The sequence below is a fragment of the Equus caballus genome, chromosome 9 (genome assembly GCF_041296265.1).
Source record: "Equus caballus isolate H_3958 breed thoroughbred chromosome 9, TB-T2T, whole genome shotgun sequence".
Lineage (NCBI taxonomy): Eukaryota > Metazoa > Chordata > Mammalia > Perissodactyla > Equidae > Equus > Equus caballus.
This window is the reverse complement of record NC_091692.1, coordinates 14,835,187-14,858,172: the sequence shown is the minus strand read 5'-3', so window position 1 is coordinate 14,858,172 and position 22,986 is coordinate 14,835,187. Positions and strand designations below refer to the sequence as shown.

At 38.8% G+C, this 22,986-nt stretch overlaps 1 protein-coding gene across 31 annotated transcripts in view; it reads right to left on the bottom strand.

Moving 5' to 3' along the window:
• Positions 1–1,186: 1,186 nt before the first annotated feature.
• Positions 1,187–22,986, bottom strand: part of EYA1 (EYA transcriptional coactivator and phosphatase 1) — a 321,217-nt gene continuing 299,417 nt past the window's right edge. For all 31 annotated transcript variants that reach the window (XM_070221423.1, XM_070221430.1, XM_070221427.1 and 28 more), the window contains 6 exons: positions 21,003–21,061; positions 20,736–20,896; positions 19,627–19,741; positions 19,394–19,515; positions 15,192–15,292; positions 1,187–3,191 (listed from right to left, as the gene is read on the bottom strand). In XM_070221423.1, the coding sequence (XP_070077524.1) occupies positions 3,111–3,191; positions 15,192–15,292; positions 19,394–19,515; positions 19,627–19,741; positions 20,736–20,896; positions 21,003–21,061 (639 nt within the window). In that variant the 3' untranslated portion in view covers positions 1,187–3,110. The remainder of the gene's footprint in view (positions 3,192–15,191; positions 15,293–19,393; positions 19,516–19,626; positions 19,742–20,735; positions 20,897–21,002; positions 21,062–22,986) is intronic.

The window sequence follows — 22,986 nt, the reverse complement described above, 5'->3', positions numbered from 1 at the left end:
CCTGCTATCCTCAGCACCTAGGGCAATGCCCCCGTGGCAGGGGCCCAGTCAGTCTTTACTGAAGGGAATAATGTGAACTGCCAATGAGATTATGGACATTAGGCAGGAGAAGTTACAGAGAAGGAGCAGACACTGTGTGCCCGGATGGGGAAGGAAGCTCTGCAAAGGAGAAGGCACTGGGGCTGGACATGGTTTGGGTGGACTGAGAGTAGACGAAACCAATGGGAATGCTTTGAGCAAAGATGAGGCGGGGATGCTTACAGGCTGTTTGGTCCATGAAAGGGCCCAGGTAATGTGTACTAAAGGTTTGTTTATAACAGTGCTGACAGCTCATGTTGGGAAGAACATAGACTATTATTTGTAAAGTCTAGAATGCCAGGTAAAAAAAAAACCTGGGCTCGAATCTATGGTCAAAGGGGAGCCCTTTAAACATTTTGGCCAGGGGGTGTCACATTAGAGTGGTGCTTTAGAAAATTCATCTTTTGAGAGCATGTCCTTTATTTTGCTTATTTTTCATACTTCCTTCACCAGAGAACTAAAAATCCCGTCACTCACCACCCCTGCCTGTCTTTAAAGACTTTGCCCAAACTGTTTTCATTCTTGGGGTGTCTGAGCATGCTCACACGCTTCATTACTCCAGCTGCTTGGCCCAGTGTGTGCGTGTGAAAAATGATCATTGCAGAACTGATAAAAAAGTCAGACAACTGCACGTTTGATTCGCATGTGTCTGTATCTATGAATGTTGTGTTTCTAAGATTAAATTCCAGGAGGAAGCAAGTTGTGCTGTTTTATAGTTCTCTGTTGGTGACTGATCTGGCCAAATCTTAGAGGCATACATTGTGGGCATTCTTTATAGATGAAATTGTCCCTTGGGTCTTGAAGCAGCTAAATCTATGCTCTGCCATCCAAGACGCCTGATGCTGAATTCTATCGTAGATGGATGAGTAAGGGTCCAGTTTATATAGTTCTGGAGGAAGCAAAGAGCTTTTCCATTCTTCTGTTCATACAGTGATCAAAGAAACAGCTGTTGCCTTTCTAGTTCAGTCCCCTCAAGGACTGATAAAGCCATTACTACAACTGCTTTATGTCCTTCCTTTTGTTGGACAATGAGCATTCTAATGCAACCAAGATCCTGTTCTGTCTTGTAACCAAGAGCTGGAGAAGAAAATATTGACATTCAAGGAGCTTACAGTACTTCACAAATCAATTTTATTAATTTAAACACAAAATTAATGAAGAAAAATTCTGTACACAATTGTGGACACAACACACCTTTATACAGTAAGGCCAAGATAAACTTTGTCTTGTCAATCTGCAGAGTACAAAAACGAAAAATGAAAAGGCTAAAAAATTGTCAACTTCTGTTCGCTTCAAGCAAAAAAAAAACGAATTCAGTTGGGTTAATTTAAACAATTTAGAGAATTCACAACTAATTCTAGCAGCAACATGAAACTTCAGAAAAGGAGAGAGTAGCTCTTCAGCTACTTTGGGTCAAAGGTGGTGTTTCTTTTTTCCCACTATGTTAAAGAAAATTAATTCAAACAGTAATTTCACGACAATGGAAGGCTTTAGATGACAGAAACTAATGCCCAAACTGATCAATTTTGGACAAACTTTCTTATGATCTAACAAAAGTGACAGTTTTTATTTCCGAGATTTATGTTTGTCATGTAATACAGAATGGAGGTGAAGAGTAACATTATTTCCTTGGTGATGATGACCAGGCCACATCCACTGCTGGAAGTGAACTTTCCTGGGAGGGTTGGGGGAGAGTGTGGAGGGAACCTGAAAGTAGGAAGTAATGCCAAGTTGTGATTTCCAGAGATGTGGTAATGTCCTCTTTTATCTAAACAAGAAAATGCAGACGCTATAATCTGAGCACATGAAAACTTTGCTTTGCTAGTCTCCAATTCATGAACCATTTTATTAATAAAATAGATCTATCATCTACATTCTTTCTGTGGGAAGAAGCATTTGAATAATCATTTTTTTTCCCAAATAGTTACATATAATACATTAGTGTTGAAGATGAAAAAGTGAGGTTGTAAGAGGACTTTTTGTTTCAAATTACCTAAGACACTGCTGTGTTCTTTTACTGAGGCCCTCCTAACAGCCTAAAACAAAGAACTGATGGGAAAAGAAAATTGGGAAAACAGAATCCTCTTGACACTTGACATCCATGCTTTTGGTCTTGACAACGTTATCTAAAAAAAAAAAAAATCCATTATCTACATATTTATAGCCAGTACTTTGCTAAGGCATGGCACATGACTGTGCACATAATGCCTCATACTTCACTATCAAGGCATTGCAACCTCTCAATATCATTTTCCTAAACAATATGTAAAAGAATCATCCATTATTACAAATTTACACCAAAAATTCTTTCTGTACATGATTGTCTCAGTGATGTACATATTATACGTTTAAATTAGACATACTTTAAACTACTTTGCAATGTGCTAAAATTCAAAGTACTTGCTGTGTCGTGAGGCGAAGGCCTTTAATCGCTTATTTCTTATGCTATTGTCTCTTCAGTTATTTGATGTCAAAGAAGTCTGTTCGAGTGAACTGTATGGTACTTGAATTATACCTCCATAAAGCTGTTTTTTAAAAAAGTCTGTTCATAAATAAGTAGAGATGTACAGATTACCCTGGGTATGAGACACCAAAAAGTAAACCTTCTTTACAAGAAAATTCCCCCACTAGTATTCAGGAAACACATTTCAGTCTTCGTTGTGCAAACAAGTTTGTTGTATTGGAGAAGCTGCTTATGTCACATTGAAGATGCTAAAAACTTAAGTGTTTGCAGGTCCTTTCTTCACAGGTTTGAACCACGTAGTTAATGTGGCAAAGACACATCACACTGTGCTAAAACATTCTCATGGCTTATTTGCATTGGATTCACAGTACTAGAGTCAACAGCCATTCTGAAGAAGTAGACGTGGTCCTTCATTTACCACAAGGGCAGAGGTGAAGGCCGACAGCAGCTGTGCGTCAATACGTTGAAATCGCTACGTTGGGAGTCGGGCGCTGACACGAGACTCAGGCCTGCTGGATCTGTTTCTGGTCACAGGGCCGTTGTGCGGTTTCAAAGTGCTGTGTGGCTGTTACAGGTACTCCAGTTCCAAGGCGTGGTGGAGGGCCATGAGGTCTGAGTGACTGGAAATCCTCCAGAATGGCATGGCGTGCTACAAGAGGGCAGACACACGGTGAGGACAGAGAACGCTCCCAGCCCCCAAAGCCCTTAAAACCACTTTCGAAATCCACTACAATGCTCGTCTCTTTTCAGTACTGTGAAAAATGCCAGTCAGGATCTTAACATCACATCTGTTTAAAACAAAAATTCAAACTTAATCCTCCCCTAAGAATACTGGACTGCATTTAAAAATGTAATCTGGAGTCTGTTTCTTTTAAGAAGGTGATGGCTATTTCTTAAGTAGATCTACCCTGTGACTTTAACACCAATTCCAAACTTTAAATTAACCATAGTAGCTATGAATGAACCTTGTCGAAAATAATTGCTGTTCAGAATATGTATCTGGTGGATTTTTTTTTTTGCTAAGGAAGATTCACCCTGAACTAGCATCTGTTGCCAATCTTCCTCTTTTTGCTTGAAGAAGATTGGCCCTGAGCTAACATCTGTGTCAGTCTTCTTCTATTTTGTATGTGGGTCGCTGCCACAGCCTGACCGCCAGGTGAGTGGTGTAGGTCCATGCCCGGGAACCAATCCTGGGCTGCCAAAGCGGAGTGCACCAAACTTAACCACTAGGCCATGGGGCCAGCCCCTCCAGTGGATCTTTCATCTGAAAGTTTAAGCAGTTTTACTTGCTTGGTACTATTATACATTTTTCAAAACTTTATGTCACTTCATGTAAGAAGCAACTTTTTTTCCATTTATTTCCATCAGGCATTCTTCACATTGACCTTAAAATGACTTTATTATATGGGAAAATGTTAATTGAACATCCAAGGTATTGTTTTCTGTAGCTGTTCTTTAAAACATCAATCTAAAAATCTAGCTTAACTGATAGGAATGTTTGTGAAACACCTGAATTAATCAGAAATAAGAAAAACAGGAACAAAAAACAGAGGTTACCTCATCCAAAAAGGATGAAAACATGATTATAAACTTTCACTGTTCAAAAGCACTATAGTAAGCACTGATGCATTGGCAAAATCTTTTTCTTAAATAAGAAAAAGATAACCATCATCTTTCAGAGGACAAAAATCTCTCTAGCCTATAGAAAAACAGGGTTTTGGGGTTATTTTTACACAAAAAATAATGCGAAGTCCTGAGTATTATTTGCAATTATAGTTCTAAGGAATTTTTTAAAAATTCAAACTAATAGAATTTGGCATGAAAGCAAACAGTGGAATGAGGGGTTTTTGGGGCGGATTATCTGTAGGTAAAAGGGGAAGCTACTATTCTGATGTAGATCACATAACTGTTATTTTCTGGGAATGCAAACTATTAAGTTACTTACTAACAATGTCTTTGTCTCATGTAATCTGCTAAAAGCATATACCAGAGTCCAACAGCATATGTAGACCTTTCTGGACTCTATATGATTTTGGAGCATCTCTAGATGTGTGTTACCCTTCAATAACAGAATAGTCCAGAACTGAGCACTAGAGAGCTCTTTTCTGATTTTTAGGATGATCTACTTGGCAACTTTAGATTATAAAAAGAGCCTGGACTATTTTGTATTCATTTATTCACGAATGAATGAATATTTTGAGTTCGCAGGCATGATGTGGAAGATCATCTCTGTCCCTGGTCCACTGTCTCACAGTCTGTGGGTGAGTAGCAAAGATGTACAACCATTATGAGTGTTCACCTATGTGTTACTATAGGAGTAGGAGGGGCCAATTTCTGTTGCCTGGGGATCTGGAATAAGAGGAGGTGATAACTGAGCATGGTACGGAAGGATGACCATTCAGAAGAGCACTTGAATGGCTGTGTGTATGTGTTGAGGGCAGAGCATAAAGAATAAATTCCCTGTTAGGATACTGGCTGTGTGAGAGAGAAAGACATGGCTGGTGACATGACTGGCTGCAGGAGCCAAATGGTGCAGGGCCTGCTAAGCTCTAAGAAATTTACTAATAAACATGATAGGGAGCATTCACTGAGTTTGGTGCGAGGCACTGTCCTAAGTACTTTACACAGACTCTCTCATTTAAGCCTCTCTGTAACTTCAGAGATAGATAAGTATTATTATCATTATTTTACTCACGAAAAACTGAGGCTTACAGAAGGAGTAGGAAGGAGTGAACCCAAGATTCATGCAGGTCTGGTCTGAATCTGGAGCCCACATGCTGCAATGCTTCCTAACTGTTCCTTATCGGCACCATAGCACAGCTTAAAAGACACACTCCCTTTCATGCTCTGTGGGGTGAGTGACTATGATACATAGATCGGGTTTGCAAAATGTTTCATCAGTTACAATACAGAAAGCGTTCCTTCTCTCTCTCTTATTAGAACAGAAATCCATGTGTACTGTAAAACATTTGTAAAATGTAGACCTGTATGAAGAAATACAAATCACTTCTAACCCTACTACCCAGGTAACCTCCATAAACATTTTTCTATATTTCATATATATACACACTCATATTTGAAACTGTGTATATACAGTATGTATCATTCAGCATCCTGACCATTTTACTTCTTAATCTCAAGTCCTTTTTTTTTTTTTTTTTTTTTTTGGTGAGGAAGATTGGCCCTGAGCTAACATTTGTTGCTGATCTTCCTCTTTTCGCTTGAGGAAGATTGTTGCTGAGTTAACATCTGTGCCCATCTTCCTCTACTATTTTGTACGTAAGACACCACCACAGCATGGCTTGATGAGCAGTGTGTGGGGCCATGCCCAGGATCTGAACCTGCAAACTCTGGCCCACCAATGTGGAGCCTGTGAACTTAACCACTACACCACTGGGCCGGCCCCTCTCAAGTCCATTTTTAACACATCATTTTTAAAGAGAATCATTCACTCATTATTTTAAAAGTTTTCAAGGATTCAACTGTACACAATGTTCTTTTATGTTTAACCATCTACTTGGTATCTATTTTAACATCCCTTTTTAATTTCCAATTAACTTGTGTTATTTTCTTTATTTTTGTATTAATTTCCTCTAATTGCCCCAAAGCTGTGTCTCACGAAGAATGAATAAAGGGAGCTATGGTGTAGCTCTATTGATTTTAGGTACCATTATTTCAGGCTGTCACAGAGGATGCTGAAGGCTCTTCAGATAGCCATCCAGAAACTTTCTGGACAAACACCTCCATAAACACATACTTGTGAGAACTGGAATGCATTTTTCAGAGTAGGTTCATTCAAATTCTTTTCATGCTGATTATCTGAAATTAGATGTTTCCCGTGGACGACAATACAAATTTGAAAGCTTGGTGCCCTCAGCAGCATGTATTGTTGAATGTAATGAGTGGCAGAGAAACTGAAAAAAATCCAGCTAATTCTTTGGTACATGGCTAAGGTATAAATCGGGCATTTAATTTCGTAGTAAACACATGACCCATGCAATAACTACGTGTCTTAACTTATCTTCACACGTGTAGGAGTTGATGCCAGCTTAGATGTGCATTTAATTTCAACTGTTTTACTTTTGAACCTTACTCAAAAGATTTATGGAAAGGTGAGATTATCCACAAAGAGCCTTGAATTGGCTTGTTTACTGCACTAAAATACTAATGGCTTCAGTCTTCCTGTATAGAGTATGAATAAGAACCACATGGTAAAGTGGCACCCTGAAACAGGTTCAAATGATGAAATACACCTGTGGCATATTACAGACAACTCATCACAATGCAGTGATGATGGGTCGTTTACTCGAGCAAAAGTGCAAAGGGTCCTACAATGATAACTGCCAAGCTTAGGAGTATGTGAAAGAACGAGCAGTCTTGGGGACACTCCTACACAAGGGCAGCAACTCCACCCTGAGCATTGCTTCATAATATGAAGGGTGGTGATCTCTGGTACAATCAATCAGCAGTTCCATTCTCACAAAAATTACTGGGCTTCTTCTCTAAAAAGGTACCTTTAATATTAAGCAAGTGATTATAAGAAGACTGAGTCCAGGGGACTCAAACTCGTGTCAACAAATAACTAGAACTAATATTGCAAAATAACATTTTCCCTAACTGGGCACACGCTGATGTGAAGATTTTATGGGTCTATAAGAGCTCCCTAGGACAAGTGGGTGCAAAGTACACAATTTTTGGCAAATCAGTGTTTAGCCTGGAATAAATATTTCTTATATGAAGTCACAGAGTTATGGTGGCAAAAGAGGAAAAGAAAAGCAGGTGCTAGAATGAGGAGACCTACATTTTCAACTCTGACATTAGTTATGTGACTTTGAATTATGACATAGGCTCCCTAGAGCCTCAGTTTATTTATCTGTAAAATGAGGTTTAGGAGAAATGACTCACGCTTGCTTCTCGGTTTAATAAAGTCTATGGCCTGTACTGTACTGTAGCTACAGCAAGTGTGTAAAATAATATGCATACATGACATGTGCCCCCCTACCAAGAACCAGCAGGCAAGATATATCTGCTGAAACGACTTCATTACAATGTAAGGCAGTGTGAGATTGACTTAAAATGACCTAGCCAGAGCCATCAGGCAAGAAAAAGAAAAGGCATCAGAATTGGAAAAATTGAATATTCACATGTAAAAGAATGAAATTAAGACTCCTATCTTACACCACTCACAAAAATTAACTCAAAATGGATTACAGACTTAAATGTAACACTGGAAACCATAAAACTCCTAAAAGAAAACACACGAAAAAAAGTTCCTTGACAGGGGTCTTGGCAATAATTTTTTGGACGTGACACTTAAAGCATAAGCAACAAAATAAAAAATAAACAAGTAGGACTACATCAAACTAAAAAGCTTCTGCACAGCAAAAGAAAAATCAACAAAATGAAAAGACAAGAAATATTTGCAAACCATATATCTGATAAGGGGTTAATATCCACATATATAAAGAACTCGTACAATTCAATAGCAGAACAACCAACAATCCAATTAAAAAATGGGCAAAGGGCCTGAATAAATGTTTTTCTAAAGAAAATATACAAATGGCCAACAGGTACATGAAAAGGTGCTCAGCATCACTAATCATCAGGAAAACGCAAATCAAAACCACAATGAGATATCACCTCACACCTGTTAGAATGGCTATTATAAAAAAGACAAGAGGTAACAAATGCCAGGGAGGATGTGGAGAAAAGAGAACCCTTGTACAGTGTTGATGGGATTATAAACTGGTATAGCCGCTATGGAAAACAGTATGAAGGTTCCTCAAAAAATAAAAAATGGAACTACCATATGATCTAGCAATTCCACTTCTGGGTATATATTCAAAGGAAACAAAATCACCATATCAAAGAGATATCTACACCCCCATGTTCATAGCAGCATTATTTACAATAGTCAAGGCATGGAAACCACCTAAGTGTCTACTGATGTCTGAACGGATAAAGAATTTTGGTATACATATACAATGGACTATTATTCAGCCATAAAAAGAAGGAAATCCTGTCACTTGTGATAACATGGATGGACCTTGAGGGCGTTATGCAAAGTGAAATAAGTGAGACAGAGAAAGACAGATAGTGTATGATGTCACTTACATGTGGAATCCCAAAACAACAACAACAAAAAACCAAATTCACAGAAAAAAAGAGTTCAGATTTGTGATTACTAGAGGTGGGGATGGGGTGTGAAGGAATTGGATGAAAGTGGTTAAAAGACACAAAATTCGAGTTATAAGATAACGATGACTATATTTGAAAGTTAAGAAAGTAGATCCTAAGACAAAACATTTTTCCTGTATCTCTATGAGATGACGGATATTAACTAAACTTACTGTGCTAATCATTTCACAAAACTTGTCAGTCAAGTCATTGTGCACTAAACTCATACAGTGCTGGATGTCAAGTATATCCCAATAAGACAAACAAACAAAAAAGAATCAAAATGATAAATTCAGAGAGAAGAGAGCTCAGTTTTAAGCTGGAGAGGGCAAACTGGGCCTGCACTAAATTTGAAGAACGGGCAAGGTCAGTTAGGTGGGTGGGAAAGGGATGGGACTCCAGTCAGGAGATGGTATGTGACAAGGCTGTTGGGTGGGATGCACAGAGCATTCAGTGTGGCGGTGATGGGGCTGGAATGGTGTGTTGGTGATAAAGACTAAGAAGGAAGAAGATTTCTTCAGGTAGAAGCACTTGGAATATCTAACTAGGAAGGAGGTATGTTAAGCAATTTCGTGCGGCACTAAGGGAAGCATGGATTGGAGGTGAGGCTGGCTGGTAGCACAGAAATTCGGCAGAAGGGTGGTGGAAATGGATTGAGTGCAATGGACTGGAGACATTGTGAAGAGAGAATTCATGCGACCTGGTGATGGGTTGGAGGGAGAGAACACTACAGCAAACTGGAGTGGGTGAGCTGGTTTGGGACAGCTGAATTCACCTGCTGACATGCAGATGGGATGACATGGGACACCTAAATGGAGATACTCCATCAGGTACCTAGAGCCATGGGACTAAAAACAGAGCTAACCACAAATCTCAACAGAAATGATAGCTGAAAGTGGGACGTGTATACGATCAGTTTATCAAGATTAGGCATATCTTGAGAGAACTGAGTACCAAGCCTAAATCTTGGGAAGCAACACATGTTTTCGGGCCACTGGAACCAAAATATTCCCTGGCTAACAGGGAAATAATGACACATCCTTCCTGCCCCTCTTGTGCACAGTGCAGCCTTCCAAATTCCCTCATGCCACCTTTCCTCTTCGTCTAGTATTTTGCTTTTATCCCTTCTGCTTATACACAAAATCAAAAACATGAAAAGCTGGGTGCACGGACACTCACAGGTAAATTGAAGTTGGCTGAATTATTAAAAATAATTTGGCCCACATATGGTACTTCTAGGAATGGGTCCCATAGATGGACTTGCCCATGCATCAGCTGCATAAAGACCATTCGCGGCAGAACTGCTTATAATAGTAAATACTGGAAACCATCTAAATGCTCAGCCCCAGGGGACTCGTTAAATTATAGCACATCCATGTAATGGAACACTGATGTGGCCGTTTAAAAGAATTAGAGACGCAGAGCTCTAAGCACGGATATGGAAAAGCTGCCAGGATATATTGTAAAGTGAAAAAAGTAGGTACAGAAAAAAGTGTATAGTTACCATTTGTATAAAAAAATAAAGACGTATATGTTATCTCTAGAAAATTTGTGTATGGAGGTACAAATACTTCCCAAATTGTAAAGAAAGAGATCTCAGGAGATAGATTATGCTAAGAACTCATTATGAAACTTATTGCACAGCACTGCTCTTTTATTATTTGTATATCTGCTTTGCCTCTAGACAGAAGTGAGTTCTTTAAGGATGAAGATGAAATCCAATTCAAGACCTGGCGTACAGTATGTGCTCCTTAAGCGCCAAATAAATGTAATGGTTTTAGAATAATAAAATTCACGGTACATGGTATTAGTAATCCCTACATCTCAAATAAATCTAAAAGCAAAAAGCTGCAATAAAAATGTTATTATTACTATTTTTTTACAAAAGCAGTTTTTATTTTTCTCTGGAATAAGCAGAGAATTGAGCATTATTAATCCAGTTCTCAGCTTCATCCGGGACTTCAGCACGTTTTGGAGTGCACATTTAAAACAGACATGTTTTCATGAAGCCTTTGTCATTATGCAGAATAACGGATGCTTGCCATTTCCCCCCTGGTGTTATTCAGAAGAGATTTATTTTAAGTAGTTCACAGAAAAGTAAATAAAGTCAGTGTAGTTGCAGAGTTCTACTCTAGAAACAGAAACTGCTGTCAGTGTGCAGGAAACTATTACTTACATTTTGATTTTTCTTTTTATCCTACATATGCCTAATTATTGTCACCCAAGGTATGTTGTATTAGGAAAACAAAGAATTTTATGGTAAAAAAAGAAAGCCTGGCAGATTTTGACAACAAAAGCCATAGGTTAAAGAAAGAGATCCATCAGTAGATGGCTGCCCACTTTCTCTCCACACAGCCTTTCTGGGAATAAAGAGGTGCTTCCAAGAGATCTTTTTCAGAATAACATTTTTCTCTTAAATAAGCAAAGCTATTTCTAACCTTTCCTCTTTGAAGGGGTGTTTTTAATGATATGAATTATAGAATTAGATAAAATTACTGATGACTATATTGGCAAAGAGAACGAGGATGACAGAAGAGACGTCAACTAACCATAACAAGACAGGCAACTAGCAGAATACGCCTAGGTTTTCACCTCTGGGCTCAAGAAAAGTAACTACCTCTAGCAAAAGAACATCACTTAGGGAGATGAAAGCCATCTCTACAGGGAAAAGAGGAGACTGTGGCACTAGACTTTTAAAAGAACACAGGAAACTAGGAGAGACTAAATGGTTAAAATCGATTTAGAAGAAACGCAAAATGTTTTGATTTTATAAAACATTTTAGGGCTCAAAGTTGCAGAACTTCACTCGTTCACTATTAATTTTATTTAATAATCTAAAATTCTCATGAACTAAATTATATATCAGAATTAATGACTTGTTTTTAAAATTTTAATCATGAATGTAAAATTAGGAGAAAAAGAACTCATATAATTATATTTACCTCCCAAAAGGGAAGAAACAAACACTGCACACTTCTAATAATTTAAAAATAAGCATGAAAATTCTTTTTTGTAAATCAAATCATATCTAAGATATGTAAATAAAGCTTATAATTTGAACGAACTTTGTGCTAAATCTCACGGATATAACTGGCTTCAAATCCTAATTTGGCCACTTTCTAGCTGTGTGAGCTTGGCCAAATTATTGGCCTTCCTGTGCTTCAGTTTTCTCATCTATAAAATGGGTCTAAGGACTCCATCCTCATAGAATTGTGAGGGTTTAATGAGATAATGGATAGGAAGTAACTAAGAGTGTCTGGGAAATAAGGCTTTATAATTGATAGCCATTGTTACTTATTATGATTATTAATCGTTCTATAGGATGGATAACCATCTCAATTTATTTCTGTAGTTTTAATTTTTATATATAGTTTTCAAAATGGGATACTGCTGAATTGTAATCTTTTCACCCTAAATTAAATATTTCTAAGTTAAATGTTAAATGTTCTCTATTTTTGTGTAGAACTCCACTTTAAAGATACTCATTATCTACTGCAAATTATTAGATCCTTGTCTCTTCACTCATGTACCAAGTACTGCTATTTAAATACTAGTTAACCTATAACTAGTTAACCTTTATAGTTAACCTATAAAGGCTATGCAGAATATAAGAAAGGAATGGTCAGTTTGTCACTCTAGACGATAGCTTGATGACATCTGAATCTTATGCAAGATTATCAGGAATTTGAACCTTCTGAAAAATCTGTGCATTTTACATACATACATAAATAGTCTTATAACTCCTGGTCACAGTTTTGTCAGAGTTCCCACACTGGTAGGTCTCAAGGTGCAAAGAGTTTGTACATAACAGATACTGTTGGATTCTTACTACATACATTCCTTGCATGAAATCAAAACAGAAAGTTGAGTCTAGGAATACTCATTCACAGTCAAAAAAATTCAAAGAACATGTTCTTTGCAGGCAGCTGTCTAATTCTTTCTGGTATGGCTGTGTGTGTGTGCGCGTGTCCCAAATAAAAAGAATAACATGTCCAAAGATAAACAGTGGAAACAATTTTAACTGTTCTTCAAAGAGAGCAAATACTTAGTCCTATTACTACTTTCAATTCTAACATCAAGCCAAGAATTCCTTTAGTTTTTCCATGTTGTGTTCACCCATGCCAAACATCTGAGAAATATCCCTCTCAGAAAGGGTTAGGATGGACTCACCCACAGAAACCTTGCTAGGGCCCAAAGGACTGCACCTCTGTTCCCTGCATTTTAAGTCATCACTTTCGTAAGCATCCTTCTGCCTACCACAAGCTAGAAAGCCAAATTTTGGCAACACTCTCCTGAAATTAAAACTTCTCAGTGAATACAAGAGGGAGAAGGACCAGCCTGGAGGACAGATTCACACCTTGGCCCTGGGCCACATTGGCATGAAATGCTGCTCCTTAATTCTACACTGCTCAGAGGTGCAAATCTATTCCATGCCCGCCTAGACGCTAGGAGGTCCTGTCTAGGAATGGCATGGGGATTCTAGACGCTTCCCAGGAAAAAGACTTGAGTCTGGATTCCCACCAAACGTTCTCTCTAACTCCCCAGGGTTGAGTTTGGCGTACTCTAATTTAGTCTGGAAAGATTTTATTTTATGAAGACAGCCCACAGGGCCAACAGATGTACTAATGACAATGGCAGTTGGCCACTGGTGAAGCTGAAATGTCAGAACTAGTGCTTAAATGGCAAATGCTTAGCAGCAAGCTCTAGTGGATCTGAAGTGTGTGTGGGTTTCCACTAGTACCCATCACACTTGGGGAGCCTGTAATCCTGGGCACATTGTGTACCTATGGGTGTAAGTGAAATAATCTATTACTTATAGAATTAGGATCAGCTTCTATGCTTTTATTGGAATTCAGAGGCACTGAAGGCAAGTTAAGTCATCTTTAGACTCTCTAAGAAGGCTGGCCACGTGTCATGCTTAATGCTGCATCTCTGATCTGGTGACTTTGTTATGCCATTTCTGGTATATACTGGAATATACCAGACAAACTGAATAGTTGCATCCTTTATGGAAATATAGTGATCTCTGAGTGAGTGTGTGGGGAAGGGAAGGGAAACTTATCCCATGGGTTAATAGCAGAAAATATTCAGTGCTCTTCAATTTAAGAAATATTTATAGAGTACGACTGTGTCAAGACTTAGGGAGTCAAAGAAAAAATTTGAAGGCAGAGTTTCAAACAACAATCCAAGCAAAACAAGATCCCTACTTCTCTGGAGCTCACATTTTCCTGCTGAAACAGGCATGTACACAAATAATTAATAACAATGGTTACCATTCGTTGAACATTTTATACGTATCACACTCTGTTTTATGGGTTTTACATATCTTGACTAAATCTAATCCTTACAATAGCCCAGTGAGCTGGGTGCTACTGTTATCCCCATTTATAGGTAAAGAAAGAGAAAGAGAGGGGTTAAGCAATTTGTTCAAACACAACCGGTAAGCGGCAGAGCTGATTCAAATCCAGGCTGTGTGGCTCAAGAATCCCACCTACTACAACAGCGTCTCCAATTAAAGTATAAGTGAGTGCTACTAGATTGAGTTCTTACAAACAAGAGAAATAGAAAAGGTGGTATATGAGCTGGATTTTGAAAAATGAATATGACAGTAGGGCATTGGGGAGAAGGGCATTCCAAGAAGGGGCAACAGCAGGGAAGCAGGGCCCGGCACGGCCAAAGGAAGTAAGTAGACTAATGTGACTGCAATGTTAAGGCACAGGAGTGACAAGGATTGGAAAGGTAGGTTGTTACCAGGTTGTGAAGACCTTGAGCGCCAGGCTAAGGAATGTGGTCCCCTTCCCCTTTTAAAAATGCAATGAAACGCATTAATGACAAAGCTTTTGCTAAGGGAATTGAAGGAATTACATGTACAGGGATTCAGAAGAGGTATGATGGATGGACAAACCGAGAATCAAGGGACCTCCAGTTGGGTCTGCTCCCTTCCTCCTTTCTGAGTGTCCTGAGAGAGGCAAGGTGCTGACCTCGTGACAAAAGAAGGCACCGTGCTCTACTCTGTAGCAGCAAATAGTTCTAATCTTGCAAGCCAGCTCTCACCAACTGGTAGAGTCTTGTTTGGAAGGATGTTTAGAAGGTTCTTAGGCTGCGTCTAGGCTCAGGTAACAAGGTTTTAATCACCTGGCAATGTCTGCCATGGGTGGAGAAAGGGGCATGTTAGCATGAGCATGGCATCTGTGTTATTCCTGTTCTGGATGATGGCTACAGCACTAAGCCTTCTTTTCTAAGCACCCAAAGTCTACATTCTGGGAAGACCAACCATCCATGACCCTTGAAGTTGTGTACCCACTTTTCAAAAAGATCATATTTAATTCTCCTCTGCCCTTTTTCAGTGTTTACAGTTCTGAACACATTCATAACGCTTCAGAGAAATGGCACTTGTTTAAATGATCGTGTGATGAGAATTTTGAGGATTAAGAAAAATTAATGGGACTGGACGCCATGTAGGAACACTCACCTTTTTTGCTCCTTGTTCTTCTTCCACACCGTCTCCTATAACAACATACACCACTTTTCTTCCAAACCTTTGAATTATCCTCTCAAAACAGCTTTCCTTTCCTAATGGACAAAGATAAATTATGAGAAATGTAAAGTCTGGGTAACTTGGTACTATAGTTCTTGAACCTTTCATACAAAATGCTTTCTTCAGGCTTCTGATTCAACTCTCTCCTCCCTGTGGGAAGTAGGAGAAGAGTACTTCTATATACCATTTGGGTAGTATGTGGAACAGCATGATAAATTAAAAATCGTAAATTAATTAGCCATGTGCTGTCCTCTCCCTTGGAAATTGACAATTTCAATCTTCTTTTCCCAAGGACTCATTTATTAAAAAGTAGGATCTCCTTGATCACAGCACAGTATTTGGGGGAAAAAGTACTGTTTCACAGTATTACCTTTTCCCTACAACTTGACACTCAACAAAGGCGTGCAATTCTGGCAACATATTTTAACTTGATTTAAAAAATGTTTTATGATATATCAAATTCTGAAAATAATATCTGATCCAAAGGCTATTGGGAAGGATGAAAAAAATTGGGCCTGGTTTTGTTATAGCAAGAGAAATCAAACATTGGAATGAGTTTATTCCTTCATTTTCAAGTTGGAATTTTATTTGAATTAAAGAACCTCCAAAGCCTAATGTGTTTACCAGAAATATTCTCGTAAAAACTGTTTTTGAAATAAATGTCAGGCCATTTGGGGAACTACAGAGAGATCACGCTTGCCTTACCCAGGCATCTAATTTTCAATAAAGCACCTTCCTAGAGGAAAAGTGGGATACAGGTAACAGAATACCTTTATCTTTCTATTATCTTTCCAACGTCAGGACTTAGTTTGGGCTCCCGTGGCAGCTACACTGTCAGCACATCCGCGCAGTTAATGCAGCCATTGTTGCTTCTTAGAGAAGAAACTGGTGTTCCAAGTCCTGGGCTGCCAATAGGGTCATTTTAATGGACAATGGGACAGTTTATAGTTTTCAAATGTGAATGGCTGAGCGGGGCCTGCACCCCTTTCAAATAAGGATCAGATATACACACGAACAAATTGCTTGTTTGCTTAAACAAATGTCTGCTTTATATTTGTATTTTGCACTAAAATCTCTCGTTTGCATCTGATGGAATGAAATAGGGCCAGGCTTATTCAAAGGATGTCATTTCAATGCTGCTTTAGTTGCCCACTAAACTGTGAAATATTAAATCACTTTAAGAAACAAATAGAAAGTGTAGGTTTCACTGCAAAAATATACAACCCAAAACTTAGATGTCCTGAAACTTTTTTTCCTTCCTTACAGGGGAAAGTTTATGTGTTTTTGCAAAATTTCCTTTTCATGGAAAGAGGAAGGTGAACTCGATGTTATTTAAGGGGGAAGTGGTGGCGGACAAAGGAATTCTCATCTATATACTATCTCCAATGGGCTTCGCTGTGAATTTTGAGTCATGCAGAAATCTTCCACAATAAATATTAAGAAACTGAAGCGGCTTTTAGAAGTTAATTAGAGGTGTTATATGAAGTTTTCATTTTGATGAATCCATTTTGTCTGAAAGAACATCATGGCTCTGCTAAATGAGCCACCCGTCATCTTTTCCTATGACTTGGCCATTTGCCTACAAGGAAAATTCCTGGGTTTTCCACATTGATCTCCAAATTACATTTCATTTGATGGCAAAATTAGCAATAACTACAGGAGTTTCAATCTCTACTCTACTTTCCTTATTAAAAATATCATAGAAAAGATCCCACCACTGGTTTTGAGATAATTTCTATCACCACACTTTTTAAAATTCTAATTCTTATTCTGTTTTAAAAAAAATTAAGGCCCAGTATTGCAAACAAAATGCCCTTTAAAAAATATTTAATACTTACTCAATTGTTATTATAATTTCCTATTATGCTAACACTTTCAAATTATTCGGGATTAAAGTTCAACATGCATGACGTGTAATTGCCACTTGTACCTTCCTTCTGGGAAGTTGCCTATCACCCCTTCTGTACGATATGCTTCTTTGGAAATTGTTTTTTCATACACTAATAAACCTTTACTGTGGATCCCTGTTTACAAAACACAGTATGATTCCCCTTTATTGATAGGATAAACACCTATGTAAGCTGATTGCTATTTTATAGAACATGAGAACATATAAAAATTCTGATTATATTGAACTACTAGGAATTCCATTCTGTTTGGTATATTCCTCTCATTTTATAAGTATTGGAATATTATAAGTACTCCAGATATTTCCAAATGACAGGGCTAACTGAATATCCCATAGGCTCTTCAAATTCAACATTGATAAGATCAAATCTCTGTCTTTCCCATCAAACCTGATTTCCCCATCAGTTAATAGGGTCATTACTGACCCAACTGCCTAAAAGAAACCTCTGTGTCAGCCTTGCTCAGAATAACCAACCAGTTAGTCATACATTTCATTCAACAAACAGTGATTGAGCACCTACTATGTGCTGGGCACTGGAGCTACAACAATGAGCAAGACAGACTCCATCATCAAGGATATTACAGTCTGGTGGGAATTCAGACTATGAATAATTATACATTTTAGTGATTATCAAGTAAGTGCTTTGAAGGAGAAGTATAAAAGTGTACTCAGATGGAGAGTTAGACCTACATGGATTCCATTTTTGGCCCTTTGTCTTTAGATGGAGTTGAGCAGCTAGCAACCACCTTTTTCTCACCTACTAGGATACTCACCCCCTTCTGCAGGCCTCACTAAAATAACATTCATCTCACTTAGGGTGACATGCAAAGCCATTTATGAGTAGATCCAAGTCTACCTTTCCAGCTTAAGCTTCCCATGAGCGTGGCTCACTAGTCACCCGGGACCACTCATGAGTTCCTCAGCAGGAACACATTGTAATTCCTCTGTCTCTTTGCTGTCACTGGCCCATCTGCCCAGTAAACTCTTATTTACCGTTCCATCTCCAGCTCAGATGGCATTTCTTCCCCTTAGCTTTCACTGACCCTTGCCCCCTGCCTCCTCCTGGGTGGGAGTGAATGCTTCCTTATTCACGTGCACATTCATGCACTTAGTGGTGGGCACCCTAGAGGCTGGAAAGGTGTTTGGGCCTCGGAATCAGAAAGACCTAGTTTGACCCTTATTTTTTTTTTTAATTTACACTTTAATATTTTTAAATTTATTTATTTTGTGTATGTGTGTGAAGAAGATTGTTGCTGAGCTAACACCTGTGCCAATCTTCCTCTATTTTATGTGGGATGCCACCATAGCATGTCTTGACAAGCAGTGCTAGGTACATGCCCAGGATTTGAACCTGTGAACCCTGGGCTGCCAAAGCAGAGCGTGCAAACTTAAACACTACACCACCAGGCCAGCCCTGACCTTTATCTTTACTAGCTATTAACTTGAACAATTTACTTAAGTCTCTGAGCTTTAGTTTCCTCATTTGTAAAATGGAAAGGTTGTGAAGGTCGATTTTAATATGTAAAATGCTTAGTACAGTTCTCGGCATCTAGTAAATACCAGATAAATGATCATTTGCATACTTCTCTATCATACTTGTGTTCTTTACATGTCTGCTTCTCCTGCCAGACAGTGAATTCTCTAAGAACAAGAGCCATGTCTTGTTTTGATTCCACTTTTATTCTGTCTTGGTTTATATTCTAACTGAATCTCACAGTCTTTCTTCAACTGTGTTTCCTTCTTGCAAGAACTTAATTTTTTTTGTATCCCCATAACAAAAATAGGCACTCAACTGTTTATACATACTGAAGTAAAAAAAATAAAAATAGTTCCAGGAATAATAAAGAAAGCTGTTATTAGAGTTGTTTCATTTCTACTTTGTGTAGCTCTGTATTACTGCTTGTTTTAGCTTATAAGATTTTTGTTGATGTTGCCTAAAAGAATAAAAATAAGATGACAATTCAGAACTAATGCTAAGTTGACTATATCTAAAATGCATAGGTCTTAATATTAGCTAGTAAAGTAAAATTTTCTGAGTTTAACAACATGGATTATAACTTTATATTTCTCTGGATGTTTAAAGCGAATTTTGACAATAAAATTGCTTAAATTATTCTACTAGTTTTCTGACATTTAGCATTATGAAAGAAGGTCTTATTTACTGCCTTTCATTTTTATAAGGCTGAACGAGAAGGGTTGATCATTAAAAAAAAAAAAAGCAGCTCACCTATTTTCGTTGCGCTGTAAATATTTTCTATTGGAAATACGATTCCTAATCCATACAGCAGGACTTTGGCCAATGCTGGGATGAGCTGAGTAGTTGTTACTAAAATATTCACACAGTTCGTCCTGTGAGAATAGAAAGGAAAAAAAATGTCGAGAAAGAACCTCCAAAATGGGCAAGCACGAGCAGAGCCCGTGTTCCAGCAAAGGCACCACGCTGTGACTCGGAGCGCTTACCGGGAGTGAATGAGTGTGAGTGCTTTGAGGGCCAGTGTCAACCAGGAGTCTGTCAGGGCTTCAATCTCGGCCCTCAGTTGCAGCCAGGCTTCCCTCTTGGCCGGACCAAGCAGACCTGTGAATTGAAAAAGCACATGATGAACAGTAGTTCATCCTTACCCATGCGTCCTCTCGACTTTATAAATCACAAACATTTAATACCACTAACACCACCCTCAAGCTTTACAGTACACTAAGTAATTTTTTCACATTATCGTTCATTTGACAACGATTTATTTAGTACTGTAAGGAACATCTACTGTTTGTGCACTCCTAGCATCCCTTGTTCTGGTTACAGAAGTCATCGCTTCTTTTTGGACAGCCTACTCGCACCCATTCCTCTAACCATGTAGTCTGGGCAGAGCCGACCCTACACTCAGGCTCCCAGGGTGGGTGTACGACCATGGCTTGACCAGCAAAAGTCAGTCTTGGAACGTTTGTGGAATCTATTGGGAAAAATGTTTTCCTAACCCCGTGAGCTGTTAAACTCGTAGAATACCAGCCTGGATCTACCGGTGGTCATCTCTGCCACCTTTTGGGAGGTACTGACCTAGAACGACTCCTATGCCAAGGAAAATACAGGCCAGAGATTCCTGATCGCATCACTCGAGCATCTGGATTTAGCCATGCTGGAAACCAACACCCCACCCCACCCCAAACGTTTCATTATTAAGTCAATATATTCCCTTTTATGCTAAAGCCATTTTCAACCACAATCAAAACCCAGGAGAAGGAGCTTTACAATTCATCTCAAGTCATTTGGGCAAGGGCTCTTAATCCCACTTTATCGGAAGGACAACTGAACGTCAGAGAGGTCAAGAAACTTACTCCAGGTCACACCACTCCTGCTAAGTCATGGAGCTGGGACTAGACCAGACTGGCCAGGACAGCTGGCTCTCGTCTAATATTTCTGTCACTTAATCACCGCAGAATAATCACTGGTTCAATGAAACTGCTTTAAAAAAAGCTATTATATCCAAAAAAGCGTGCTGCAAAAGTGTGTGGTACTTGGGGAACGTTATCTAGACCGTCTTAACTAACCCACCGAGATACTGGGGAGCATCACTTGCCTCCAACATTATTTTTGTAGGTGTTGTAGATCTCTTTTACTCGTCTGTAGCGAAAGGCCAACTTTCTCATCCAGTCCACACCGCCCCGCACACCGGTTGCCAAGCATAAATTAGCACTGGTGGCTGCAGCGGGAAAGCCATCTGTTCCAAAGTTATACGTGCTATTTAGACGCAAGAGAAGCCCACAGTTAACCAAACAGAAAGTTCATCTTAATTAGCCGAGCAATTCAACTATAAAACGGAGACAACCACATCACATTTGCTCACCTTAGGTCTTGCCCATTATCATCTGAAGAGACATCATCTATATGAACTTGGTCACATTCCTAAAACGTAATTAAAATGATACATGTTAATTTTCAAAAAGCAGCTACATTTTTTTTTGCAAAACCACACACAGCTATTAAAAAACCCCCACCACTTTAATTGGAGTGTTTTTCAACTACGTCAATCAGTAGGTGGCAGTCTTGTTAAATTGACATTTTTCCCTATTTCGGGTCTTCTTTTAATGTAGGAAAGGAGCAATGTCATTAACGACTACTGTTATTCCCCTTCAGAAAACACGTTTTTGTGTTTAGAAAGGAAAGTGATTGAAAACAATTAGCAGATGTGTTCCATAAACCTCAGGTACCTGAAGACATCATGCTGCTCCGAGCTGATTCAGTCAATGCCTAAGTATAACTGAAACCAGACATTTCGGTAAATGTAACATGCTAGAAAAATTAAACCTGATGCTAACTGCCAATGAAATTATGACCTCTGATTGCTGTTGAGCCACACAGCAACACAGCCTGAGGCCAGTGTGCTGAGGAGCCCAGACAAAAAATCTGTTACTGGTTTGCCATTGATTTGAGAGATGTAAGTTTTATTCTGTGTGCGCGCGCTCACGTGTATAGGAGGAAAAAACCATGGGAGACTCCAAAACCTAAATAAAAATAATCAAACCATGTGGTGGTTTTAATTTTTCTTTTTACTTTTTTACTCTTATTTTTTACTGTTTCACTATTATTACATATTCATTTTAAGTATTGGGTTTGTAGGTTTATTATAGAATAATGTTATTTGAACAGACTTGACTTTTAAATTCCAAACCATGTGTCAATTGTTTAGAATAGGAGATCCTAATGGTGGGCTAAAGCTTTATTGCACCGAGTTCATGTTTATGCACCTGTTTGCATGCGGGCACCTCTCCATCTTACAGCTGTGTGCCCAGCCCTTGGCATAGCTCTGGGAAGAGCAGGCATTCGATAAACATTTGTCGAACGAATCAAGGCATACCAAGTCAGAGATGGACAAGGTCTCCAGTCCAGAAACAAGTCACTCGCTCTTGGCATTCTTTACTATTTCACTCATGATGCTTTTTGCAGTCAGGCTCCAGATACCCCCGGGGCCTTTATTATGCTTATTTCCATTAAAAGTTTTAGTTAAAAAACATTATTAAAAGAAATTCCCAGCCATGCATCCTGTATTTTAAAAGGTTCTTTAGTCATAAAGCTCCGGTCATGTTTCCTATATAGTTAATTTTAGAAAATCAAGCCTATCCCTCTAGCGCTTAACATTCGATTCGTAACAAAGGTGACACACGTCAACCGCCACAGTAAGAGAAGGTGCATTTTCCTGGGGCCAGTTCCTTCTAAACAAATTCTTTTCTCTCCATGGATTTGTGAGGAAAGGAGCAGGAGATAGAAGTGGAAAGAAACTCAAACCAGCTGTTGCTTAACAGAATTAAAATCGTGACCCCCCAACCTCTCCTCTAAAGCATCTATTTTCCAGGCAACCCTCGCCCAGCAAGCAGCAAGTTCCAAGGAGGAAAAGACTTTGACCTTGTAACCCGTCCTGCTCTCCCGAGGTCTATAACCTCAGATAAGAAAAAAGGAAAAGCCGGTCCGGGAGGCCTCACATGCCAACTGTGAATTTAACATTTTCAAAACAGGTCATTCCTGGAAAACGTGGTTGGGAACTTCTCAGAGTTATTAAATTAATCGTATTTTGGAAGATGAATGATTGTTGTGTTTTTTTTTTTCAACAACGTATGTATTCTGGGTTTAAAGAGTTACTAAATCATGAGTAGAAAATTCTGCCATTTATCTAGCCAGAAATAAAATTTTTACGCTCTTGGTAAATGACCTTTTTTTTTTAGGGTGCACAGTTAGCGTAGGAAACAAAACAAAAACTCAAAAAATGATACCAGCCTCCAAACTCCACCCCCCCCCCAAAAAAAAACAAACGAAAAAAGCCATATACGACAATG